The sequence below is a fragment of the Typopeltis vanoorti genome, chromosome 8 (assembly GCF_054136105.1).
Source record: "Typopeltis vanoorti isolate ZY-2024b chromosome 8, IOZ_Tvanoo_1.0, whole genome shotgun sequence".
NCBI classification, from domain to species: Eukaryota; Metazoa; Arthropoda; class Arachnida; order Uropygi; family Thelyphonidae; genus Typopeltis; species Typopeltis vanoorti.
The window spans coordinates 51,125,164-51,138,234 of NC_143556.1; the positions used below are offsets into that span (position 1 = coordinate 51,125,164).

Here is a 13,071-nt window from a genome sequence, read left to right on the forward strand (position 1 = left end):
CCGGTTTCGACCTTTATTGAGGTCTCATCAGTGAGAGCTAGGCTAGAAATACCAAGATTTTAGTAATACAGAGCTTATAAGTATTTTACCAGAACATCCTCCTTTTACCATGAGTTGCCTTGGTCTTGCACTACGTCTGGGATCACCTTGACTTACAATACTTGCAGGCACAAACTTGACTGTTTGCTTACTTGGGAAATGGAGTAAAACCAGGTTTAAAATAGCTTGGTATCTTTAACATTTATATACCAAAGGTAAAAATACTTTCTAAATTTATATCTCCTCCTGAGATTTTTATTTAATAAGGTTAAAACACCTTATGATAACTTGTTCTGGTAAAATACTTATAAGCTCTGCATTACTAAAATCTTGATATTTCTAGCCTGGCTCCCACTGATGAGACCTCAATAAAGGTCGAAACCGGTCTGGGTAGTGGCCCCTTGCCTTTAATACATAGCATCATACTTCTCCTCTAGGAGCTGTGCTTTGCATTAAGGGTAAATATTAAGAATAGTGATCAGAGCTTATCCTCCTTTTACCATGAGTTGCCTTGGTCTTGCACTATGTAGGGGATCACCTTGAACTTGCAATACTTGCAGGCAAAAACTTGACTGTTTGCTTACTTGGGAAATGGAGTAAAACCAGGTTTAAAATAGCTTGGTATCTTTAACATTTATTATACCCAAGGTAAAATACTTTCTAGAAGGAAGAACCATCACATGGCAGGAAGGAAATAGAATTTATATACCAACTAAGTGATAATTACTTAAGGCAGTATGTGATGGATGGGACTAGAGATGTAAGAGTATTGGAACTGGTCACAGGATCAGAAGAGCTATCCATAACCAAGGAAGTCACTTTGATTATGGATAGCCATTTGGAGGTCAACTTGGAACCAATTATTAACCAAGTTGCCTCCAATTGGTGAAAGTGACCATGCAGTCTTGACTTGGGAGAATGTAAAACATAAGGAATATTCTGTCAAGAAGGGGTATTTGCGGAATTACAAGATAGGTGATTATGACATGATGAAGAAGTTAAATCTGTACCATGGCATAAAACACTGCAGGATAAGGATATTAGGTAGCGCATGGGATACAATTAAGGGTCATCTAGAGGAAGTAGTATTCAATTGTATACCTAAGATTAGAAGGGGGTTAATCAGGTAGGAGTTAGATGGATGAGTAATATCATTAAGCACAAGCTGCAGAAGGAGAAAATGCCGTGTGTGTGTGGGGGGAGGGGGTATATAAAGTGAAAGGTGACCGGCCAAGGAAGGCAAATCAGATTATTAGAAGAAACTAGCTGAGCAGGCCAAAGGAAATCTCAAAGAATTCTTTCGTTATGTGGCAAGTAAGATGAAGAATGACTATGGAAGATTAATTTTAATGAGTGATGAGTTACTGAGTGACTACTTTGCAAGGGTATATCATCCTAGTGAGATTACTGCTTTAATATCTGACAGACACTAATGTGGGAACAGAGATGGATGAATTGAAGGTTCGTAGGATACTGCAGAATCTCAATGTAAATACAGCTGTGGGGATTAGATGGGATATCAGCTTGGGTTTTGCGAGAATGTGCAAGGGAAATGGCAATACCTCTGACTAGGCCTTTTAATTTAAGTCTCAGCTCTGGTGGGGTTCCAAGGGAGTGAGTTCCAAACAAAGAGGGCAAAATAATTCCCTTACATAATGGAGGTTCTAAGGACTGCAGTAGCAAATCATAGACAAATCAGTATCTCAGGCATGGTGGTTAAAGTACTGGAAAAATTGGTTAAAAAGAAAATTCAAGAATAGGTGGATAAAAATATGATACTGTATGAGGGGCAACATGGCTTTGTGAAGGGTCAGGCATGCCTTAGTAATTAGTATCTTTTTATAATAGAGTAACAGCAGAATTGGATAAAGAAAATGGCTGCATGATGATTCTGCTGGATTTTGCAAAGGTAGTCGACAAAATACCATATGGAACTGTTATGCAAATTAGAACAAATGAGGATGGAGAAGAGAGTGGCTGCTGGGCAGATATCAAAAAGTATCAAAAAATAGTATATGGAGGGACAGAATCGAAGTGAAAACAGGTGACTAGTGTGTGCTGCAAGGCTTGATGATGGGACCGTTGCTGTTTAATTTGTATATAAATGATGCAGGAAATAACCTGAAAGGAAATATTCAGTTGTTTGTTGATGATGTGAAATTAGTAGAGTAATAGTTAGTTAATCAAGGCAATTTAGAGAGCTTGTTGAAGATTTAAATAGGCTTTGAGTACGTGCAAAAGATAATGGGCGTCAGTTTAATGTGGAGAAATGTAAAGCTACGCATTTTGGGATAAACAGATTACAAGCTGTGTATCACATTGATGGCACTGTACTCCAGGAAATAGATGAAACTAGAGATTTAGGGTGGTGGCAGACATAGAGTTAAAGTTTAGAGAACATATTGCTAAGGTTGCAAATAAGATTACTTGGTTCTATTGAAGAACACATTAACAAATAGAGATAAGGAAGTCATTATTCCTCTTTATAAGGTCTCGATACATCCACATCTGGATTACTGCTGAAGTCTGATCTCCTGAATTTCTTGGGGATCAGGACATGGTGGAGGAGATTCAGAGACTAGTGACCAAGATGCTGAGTGGTCTCTGGAACGTTCCCTATAAAGATAGATTGAAGGTGTGTGGATTGAAGGAGTTGGTTGATAGGAGAAAAAGAGGGGATATGGTAGAAACATTTCAGTTGCTTAAAGGGTTTTCTAGGAATTGATGCCAGGAAAATGTTTCAGCACTTGACTGGAAGAGCCAGAACAAGGGGATCACCTCAGGATGATGAATAAAGGTGTGGTTAGTATGGGTGTGAGGAGTAGATTTTTTGCTGGGAGAGTTGTGAATGAGTGGAATGGGTTGCCAGAGTCAGTTGTGAGTGTTCTGTCTGTTAATGGGCTGAAGGAGAGTGATAGAATGGTCATTGATGAGTCTTCGAATTCCATGGAAGTGCGTGCACAATAATAATAATAACTTTTCTTCGTGCAAGACACTTCTGTAGCTTCACTTTCTATATAAAAGTAGCTGCAAGCTCCAATGAATAGACTATTAAAAACCTTATCATCGCTTTATAATGAATTAACTTTCTATGTCAGTCTCAACATTCTTCTTAAAACCTTATCGATAGTTTTAACACTTGAGAACAACTGTGAAAACTAAAACATGTCAACAGTTCGAAATCACTTATCAGATTGAGAATCCTAAATAAAATAATAAAAAAAATTACTGGGCACATTCTATATGAACTGAAAATTAATAGTTACTTTTAGTTTTAACTGAAATAAATCCTATATGGATTAATGACTACAATAAACTTTTCACTTATTTCTTTATGCAAGGATATCCTCTCTCAGTCTATTTGTAATTTTTCTTCTAATTTCTATCCAGTCTTTATATATTGAAGACAGAAACTCAACAAACAGTTTCTACTACTGTGTTCCTTTCCTACTTCCCAAACAGTTGAATGCTTGGGAAGTTCAATAACATTCCTTTTGTTTCTTCTGCAGTAAATATGGCAGACAAATTAAATTTCAAAATAGATAATAGAATAAACAAAGATGGTAAGGTGGAGAGCCAAATGAATAAATTATTATTTATTATTATAATAATATAATTTATTATAATAATTTAATAATAAATTATTATTTATTATTAAGACTCACTGTGAGAGATTCATGGTGAAGAATTTATCGAGACACAACATGTGTTAGATAATTACTTTACTTAACATTAGGAAAGTGTGTTTCTCAATAAATTCTTCACCATGAATGCTGACCACCTACACGGTGGTGGTAACCTTAAAAGAAAAAATCATCATGAGAGATAGAAACTAACAACACAACATTTATCGTACCTCTCCTTGAAACCATTAACAGACAAAGCACCTACAACTGATTCATGCAACCCATTCACCACTCTCCAAGCAGAAAATGCAAGGATATCCTCTCTCTAGTTCAACGCCCTTGCTAATCACATACCCAACTTCCAGGGATGATCGCTTGTTCTGCTCCTGTAGCCAAGTGTTGAAACATTTCCCCTGCATCAATTCTAGAAAATCCTTTAAGTAACTTAAATAAAGCCTATACTGAAGACCGAAACAGATGCAAGAAAATTATCAATGCTTCTAAAACAGAATATGAACGGGCAAAAAGCAGGAAGCTTGCAGCCCGTCCAAATGACGGCCATACCTTTTTTGGTCACTTGCCAAGGCAGTTGGTCGTAACTTTTGCCCTACACTATTCCCACCTCTATCATACCCAGATGGCTCAATTGCAACATCACCCATAGAAAAAGTTAACTTCCTGGCTTCACACTTTGCCTCCAATGCACACATAACTGACAATGGAAAATGCCTGCCAGTCATTCCAACTGCCCAACATACAATGCCCCCTGTATCCTTTTGCCAAAAAAAGATATCATAAACCTGTTGTCTAAATTAGACACAAAAAAGTCTCCTGATCCTGATGGCATTCCTCCAATTGTCCTGGTCTGTGCACCAGAACTGACTCCTATCCTATGCAGTCTGTACACACTCTCTTATTCCACTGGTATATATATATATATATCCCAAAGCCTGAAAATTGGCCTATATTCAACACATTCTTAAAAAGGTTGACAAATCACTTCCATCTAACTACCGTCCTATCTCACTCACTTCAGTTCTATCTAAAGTGATGGAGAAAACTATCAATCTTCCTTGAAGGTAACCGGCTATTAAGCAACCACTAGTACGGATTCCGTCGAAGCAGATCAACAGGAGATCTACTCTCATGCATCACCAGACAAATGCCATGGAGAAATTCGCCAAATCCCAAGTAGTTGCACTTGATATCTCTAAAGCCTTTAACCAAGTCGGTACAAAGGCTTACTAAGCAAACTCCCATCATTTGGACTGTCTCAGGACTTCTGCAGATGGATTGCCAGCTTCCTGTCTGAATGCAGACTATGTGTGATGGTACATGGCTCCCTATCCTCTCACCATCCAATTAATGCTGGGGTCCCACAAGGTTCAGTTCTCTCACCGACCCTCTTCTTTCTATATATCAATAACCTACTTCAGTTGATCTCTAACCTAATACACAGTTTTGCAGACGACAGCATATTACACTAATCCCTTTCTGTCTTATTTCTCACAAAAAAGAACCCCCCCCCCAGCATTGTTTTTGATAACACTCAAATTCCCAGACAAGATGAGATTTCTCTTCTCAGAATTACCCTGACATCAAGCCTCTCCTGGCATAAACACATCACAACCATTGCATCCTCAGCATCCTAAAAACTAGGTTCTCTCTTTTGCTCAAGATGCTACTTCACCTCTAAACAGATGTTAACATTATACAAATCTGCCCAGCTATCGAATAATACTCTCACATTTGGAGTGGGGTTCCTAAAAGCTTCTTCAAAATGCTTGACCCAATACAGAGGAGAGCAATTAGACTGATAAATGACCCATCTCTCACCAACTCGCTCCCCTCACTTTCACATAGACGCCTGGTCTCTGCAATTTGTATATTCTATAAATATTTCCATGGGAAATGTTCATCTGAAAGAGCATCAATAATTTCCCCACTCTGTACTAAGCCCATTGGAACACATACAGTTGCCACCCAACATCCTTCCACAGTACACCTTGAAACCCACAGAACAATTTTTCCCCCCTCTTCCATCCCTGCTACTGCGGTACTGTGGAACAGTCTCCCCCGACGTATTTCCAAAGGAATACAACATACAGGCTTTTAAATCAAATGTAAAAAAGTTTCTCCTTTCCCAATCCACTATCCATATATGGTACTAACATACTATAGGTTGATCAGCCAACCTCTCGTATATGGGCCCAACATAAAAAAATAAATAAAATTTTAAAAAAATGTTTCCCTCATATCACCCCTTTTCACCTATCAACCAACTTTTGCAATTCATAAACCTTCAATATATTCCCATAGGGAGCATTCCATAGTTAGTCCACCGACTATCATGGTCACTTGCCTCTGAAGCTCCTCTACTGCTTCCTCATTCCTAAGAAATTCAGGAGACCAGACTTGAGCACAGTAATACAGATGTGGTCATATCATGGCTTTATAAGAAAGAATGATAACTCCCTTATCTCTGTTAGTTAGTGTGTTCTTCAATAACAAAGTATCCTGTGAGCTACAGGCTACTTTAGCAACATGCTCTCTAAACTTCAACTTTCTATCAACTATTATCCCCAAATCGTCAGCTTCATCAATTTCCTGAAGTACAGTTCCCTCAATGTGGTACACAGCTTGTAATCTTTGTATCCTGATATGCATACCTTTGCACTTTTCCACATTAAATTTAATCCATTATGTTGTATGATGTAGCTCTCTACATCACCATGATTAGGTACTTCCCTATCCAACTTTGTATCATCAGCAAACAATTGAATTTCTCCCTTTAAATTATTTCCTATATTATTTATGTACAAATTAAACAGCAGTGGTCTAAGCACTGAGTTCTGCAGCACACCATTAATCATCTCCTTTCTGCTGGATTCTGCTCCTCATATATTACATTTTTTTGGTATCTTTCCATCAGCCACCTTTTATCCATATCACCAGTTTCATATCCATCCCGATTTGTTGCAGTTTGTATAATAAAGTTTCATGTGTATCCTGTCAAACTCCCTATGCAAAATCTAGTAGTATCACCATGTAGCCATTCCCTTTATCCAACTTAGCTGTTACCGTATTAAAAATAGTTAATACATTACAAAGGCATGACCTACCCCTTCACAAATTCAACGCTGCCTCTCAAAGAGTATCGTATTCTTATTCACCTATTTCTGTTATCCTTTATGACCAACTTTTCCAGTACTTTTACCACCACTCCTGAAATACTGATTGGTCTATTATTTTCTACCACAGACTTAGATCCTCCTTTATACAAAGGAATTATTTTGCCCTCCTTCTGCTCTCTTGAGACTTCAACAGAGATAAGACTTAAATTAAACAGCCCAGTCAAAGGCATCACTAGCTCCTCTGCACATTCTTGTAAAATGTGAGCCAATATCCCATCTAATCCCACTGATGTATTTGCATTCAGATTCTGCAATATCCTAAGTACCTGTAATTCATCAACCTCTGCCATAGCAATATCTTCACTTGGTATATACCCTTGATATACCTTTGCAAAATGGTCACTCAGTAGCTCAACAATTTCATCTGCTTTTGTTAATTCTCTACCATCTGTACTCATTAAATTTATCCTTCCATAGTTATTTTTCCTCCTACTTACCACATAACAAAAAAACTCCTTGGGATTTCCTTTCATTTGTTCAGCTAATCTCTTTCAGTAATCTGATTTTTGTCTTATTTACCATGTTGGCCCCCTTTCTTGCCTGATCCTTGTAATGATCATGAGTTAGCTAGCGATCTTTCTCCTCATATACTCTCCACATTTTCTTTGCCTGCGGCTCATACTTAATATTACTACTCATTCAACTCCTACCCGATTTACTCTCCTAACCTTGGGTATAGAGTGTGATACTGCTTCCTCCGGATATTCCTTAACTATCCCCCATGCACTGTAAACATCCTTCCCTTGCAGATCTTTATACAATGATACTGCTTCAAGCTGCCTCATAAGTATATCGCAATCATCTGTTTTGTAGTTTCACATATACTCCTCTTCAACTTCCACATGTTTTGCTCATGAAAGTGATCAAGAATACATGATCACTTTCCCCAATTGGAAGCAATGTAGCCAATTTAGTTATGGACAGGTCTTCTGACCTTATAACAAGATCCAACACTCTCATACCCAGAGTCCCCTATGTGAAATTCTGCTTCAAGTAATTATCTCTCAATAAGTGTATACATTTCATTTCCTTCCTGCCATATGATCTTTCCTCCTTTAATCTCTATGTCTCCAAAGTTGAAGTCCCCCCATAATAATTACTTGATTTGCAAACATTGTACTAATCTGCAGATGCCTTCCATATCATCCCTGGCCCCACCTCGTCTATAGCAGCAACCAATTTTGTACTTTGTCCTATTTGGCCTCGATCTCGCACCAGAGTGACTCAAAAGAACTTCCATCTGTTCAAATGATTCCTAATTTTGTTGGATGCAATTCATCTACTAGCATCGAGTACCTCACCCCCTGTCCTGTCTGCTTTATCCTCCCTGAAAATACTAAATCCATCACATTCTATCCCTGTAAACTACATCATCTGCTGTTACCCATGTCTCACTAATGCCAAAAACTCTTCTCTCTTATACCTGATGCATCTAGTATATATTTAGTATACAGTATATAGTAGGTGTGTTCAACCCGTCGATCACGATCGACTGGTCGATTGCGGAGCGATTTTTGGTCGATCTCTTGTGTATTCCTCCTTACTTACAAATTTAATTAAAACTGAAAACATAATATTTTATTTATCATTATTTTGCATTATTTTTAATTCGTTTTAAGTGTATTGCTATTGTTTATTTATTTTTCGTTAAAATTGTAAAATCAGTAATTTTCTTATAAGTCTGGGTAAATGAATTAATTTGGATCAGTGGAAGTCAAACAGCAAGCCGAGTGAATACGATTATAAGCAAAGTGTAAAAACTCGATTGTAGCTTAAATATTAAATATTCCAAAGCACATTACATCGATTTTTTACTTAGGTTAAGTCCCATGTGAATATTGTAAAAAAATAAACTTTATTTGTCTCGGTATAGTTTGTATTAGATGTTTTTGTAAATAACTCTTTTGAAGCTAACTGTATATACTGTTTTAATAAGAATATGTTAGAGTGGTAAAAACAAAGGTAATGTTTTTGTCGCTGAAGCTGTACATGGTGGCATTAGAAAGATTGTTATTGAAACTTGTATGTATGAGAAAGACTTGCAGGCTATAAGTGTAAACATCTCCGAAGTCAGTCAGAAAGAGTTCAAACAACTTTTCGATGGCTAGCAACTTACAATCAAAAGAGAGCGGAGGAGAACAAAAGGCGTGTCGAACTTGAAACTTAAGATGAAAGACTCATACCGATTCTTTGAGGGTTGCCAAACTTCATGCGACGTCTCAGAGGAGGCCTAATAAAAAGGGACTGAAGTAAGCAGAAGGGGGTCCCAGTTCTAGAATTGCTGTCAGAGAGGAGGCCACCCATCCAGAGTTGCCGTCAGAGAGAGAGAGACTGCCCAGATCCATGTTGCTTGAGAGAGGAGTTTCCCGGCTTCCAGAAAACAGCTTCTCGGTTTGAGACGTCGCTAGAGAGCGACTACTTCTAGGCTGCAGACAAGGTTTCAAATTGCCGAAAGGAAGAGTTCCAAGTGCCAGAGAAAAGTTTCTAGGCCAGGTTAATGTCAGACATTAACCAGTATGTTGCATTTGCATTACAATTTGATGAATCAAACGACTTCACTGATATTGCCCAGTTAATGGTATTTACTCGCATGGTATTTCAAGATTATTCAAGTAAAGAAGAACCTTTGAAAATTATACCATTATTGGGAAGGACTAGGGGAGAAGACATTTTTTAGGCATTTGATGAATTTGTGAAACAACACAAACTTCCTCTTTTTAAACTTGTGTCTATTACTACTGATGGTGCTCCTGCAATGATAGGTAATAAATCAAGCTTCATTTCATTATGTAAAACGATGACAAATATCCAGATTTTTTAACGTACCACTGTATTATTCACCAACAAGTACTGTGTAGTAAAAGATTAAACACAAAAGATGTTTTGGATATTACATTTGAAATTGTAAATTCTGTTCGAGGAAAAGCCCTGCAACAGCGGTTATTTAAATTACAGGCAGATGATGATAGGGAACTTCTGTTGTACAATAAAGTTCACTGGCTCAGTAGAAGTCAATTTTTAGAAAGATTTCTTGTATTAATTAACGATATAAAAAATTTTCTTGATGAAAAAGGAGATATTTATCCACAATTGAGTGATAAAAGATGGTTGCTACACTTATCATTTTTAGTAGATTTCTGTACAAAAATAAGCAAGTTAAATTTAGAGTTACAAGGTAGAGATAAAAATTTAATTGACATGTTAAGTTCAATAAAAACTTTCCAACAATACTTACTTTTATTAAAGGAAAATATAAATGACCGCAAATTTAGACATCTCCCATATTTATTAAAATTTTTTGAACAAAATCAAGAAATGCTTCGCTATGATTTAAAAGAATTTATTCATGAAATAGAATTAGTTGAGGAAGAAATAAATTCAAGATTTAAAGATTTTAATAAAACTGAAATGAGTGTATCTTTTATCAATAATCCATTTCAAGAAAACTTGAACATCACAGAAATTTCAAATAAAATTAGTGGGCTGTTTGATATAAACCAAGCTGAAGTAGAACTTGAGATAATAAACATTCAGAATAGTTTACATTTAAAATCAATAAACAATGAAGTCATTTGGAAGTATGCACATGAAAAATTCCCAATATTAACTGATATTGCGCGAAAAATTCTGTCATGTTTCGGATTGACATACTTGTCAGAATCCGCTTTTTCAAATATGACCGTCATATAAAATCAATTAAGAAACCAAATTACAAATGATCATTTGGATGATTGTCTGTGATTGGCCACTTCTTCATATCAACTTGACTATGAAAATATTGCGAGGTCCAAACAATGTCAAATTTCACATTAACTTTTTTTTTTTTTTTTTTAAATCAACCAGCATTTCCTGTAACTTGTGAGTTTATAATCAATCTGTTGTTTTTTCTAACTTTGGTTTTCCAAAATAGAGAAATAAATATTTTATTCCAATATATATATATATATATTTTTTTTTGTTGTATTAAAATAATTAAAAGTGATAAATAAATTTTTAAATACACAAATAAAGTTTTTAGTTGTGTATTTTTAGTTGTTTATTTGTGCATAATCAGATATCAAGTTGGGGGAATGTGATCTATATAAGAGAGTAGATCGCCGAATAACTTTTCATAGAAAAACAGCTCACGTAGTAAAAAAGGTTGAACATCACTGGTATATAGGAACTGCAACATCCCCTTAGGCCTCAAACCACCTTTACATTGTGAATTGACTATCCCATTTGATACTGTTGCCTGAGAGAATAGATTTCACACTTTTTGTTTACTCAAACACTGATTCACTTCATGGGTGCTTTCACACACGTCTGCTGGAAGTTTTTTCCCACTTGGTTAGACTATAATAAATTTAGTTTAATCTTTTATCCAAGTGTAAGCAAACAAAGTTTGCGCCTGAAGTATCTTCAGGACTGAGGCAACTCGTGGTAAAGGTGGACCAAGCTCTCATCACTACTTGTCTTAGTATCTCCATAATGCAAAAGCACATCTCCTTGCAGACATGTATAATGCTATGCATTAAGAGAAGGGCCACTACCCAGACTGGTTTCGACCTGCATTGAGGTATGCTAGGCATTAAGGGAAGGGCCATTACCCAGACTGGTTTTGACCTTTATTGAGGTACTAATAATATGGGAGATACTAAGACAAGTAGTGATGAGAGCTTGGTCCACCTTTACCACGTGTTGCCTCAGTCCTGAAGATACTTCAGGCGTAAACTTTATTTGCTTACACTTGTATAAAGGATTAAACTAAATTTATTACACTTGTCTGCATTCAACCTAAATGCTTTAGTTTTCCTGAATTTACACTTCCATACTCTCAATGAATAAAGCTCTCTCTCCAGACAACTAATTTTGAATCCATTTTAGTGCAGTCCATCAGCATTATACACATCTTTTCGTCCATCAAACTCAGGCATACGACTACAAACTCTACATTCTTTTGGCACAACCTGCATATTGATTCATTAGTGATCATAGTTCTTCCTCTCAGTTTGACTATCTCACATGGCAGCAAACTCACCAACTTTACCCTGTCACTCTTCTTTTTGCTTCTTCCAACAACTCTGACATCCTCTCTCATACAATATTCTTTATCTCTCAGGTCACTGAAAACAGGTATTCAATTGTTTTGGTTCCAGCCAAAACAATTCTTTCACCTTCCCTTTTCTGCATTTTGACAGCATTACTAATATTAGTAATTTTTGCAGTGGGAAACAAGATTTTGTGATGTTTTCATGAACTCTCCTTATAGAATTGCCATAAGTAATTATTTGCTTATGCTCATTCTCTTGATTATTCTGTCCTGTGAAGGAATACAAGCAAGTGAATAATTTCTTTATTCAAGTCTTCTACATTCACCTGAACTTCTGCCACTGCATTTTCAGTATTATCACCAATATTTACACTTTCCGGTTTTGTATCAATGCGCTCTACTCTACTATCACATAATTTGTTCTCGTTGTATTCACTTTTGAAGCATTTATTGCACACTCGCTCATCAGTTTCACTCTCCTTCCACATACATCAATGGTAGAATCATATGAAAAATGAAAAGATTAGGAAAGAACTTGAAATTATTAGCATTCAAGAATGTGTCAACAGAGTTGATTATGGCAATATGCATTATTCACAATAAAATTATTTTAAATCCTACAGTGCTTCTATTACTCTGCAATACTTGTCTTGCTAATGACAAATAACATGAATACACACAGCATGAGTTTTGGTGATTACTCATTCCAATGAGATTATAACTGATTTAAAAGTTTCATTCATTAATTTCAATATTTAATAATAATAATAATAATAGCTTTTCAAAAATACTAGCTTGATTATAATCAAAGTGTCTCAAAAAAATTCATAGAAATGCACATACCTGTTTTGCAAAAAATATCTTGTCTAATCGACTATCTTGTACAACAGAACCTGAAGGTTCTTCTTCAGGAAACCATTTGAACAGAAAAATCAATCCATGAACTGGTCTTAAAAAAAAATTCTTTTTAAGAATTTTTTATAACATTAAGGAAAGGTAATTTTTATTAATAACAGTATTTGAATTACTAATGAAGATCAAAAATACTGAATAATTTATTTTAACTGAATATGAATGCATTCAACAAATAACATTATATCTGTTTCCAAATAAGTGGCAAATACAATTAAAAGGATATAGTTAAAATATTTTATATATACTGACTTATGTGAAATATAAA

At 35.9% G+C, this 13,071-nt stretch overlaps 1 protein-coding gene across 1 annotated transcript in view; it reads right to left on the reverse strand.

Annotated features, from left to right (window-relative positions):
- Uch-L5 (ubiquitin carboxy-terminal hydrolase L5) overlaps positions 1-13,071 on the reverse strand; it is a 176,831-nt gene that overhangs the window by 131,169 nt on the left and 32,591 nt on the right. The window contains exon 3 of the mRNA XM_090397231.1: positions 12,735-12,840. Coding sequence (XP_090253357.1) covers positions 12,735-12,840 — 106 coding nt within the window. The remainder of the gene's footprint in view (positions 1-12,734; positions 12,841-13,071) is intronic.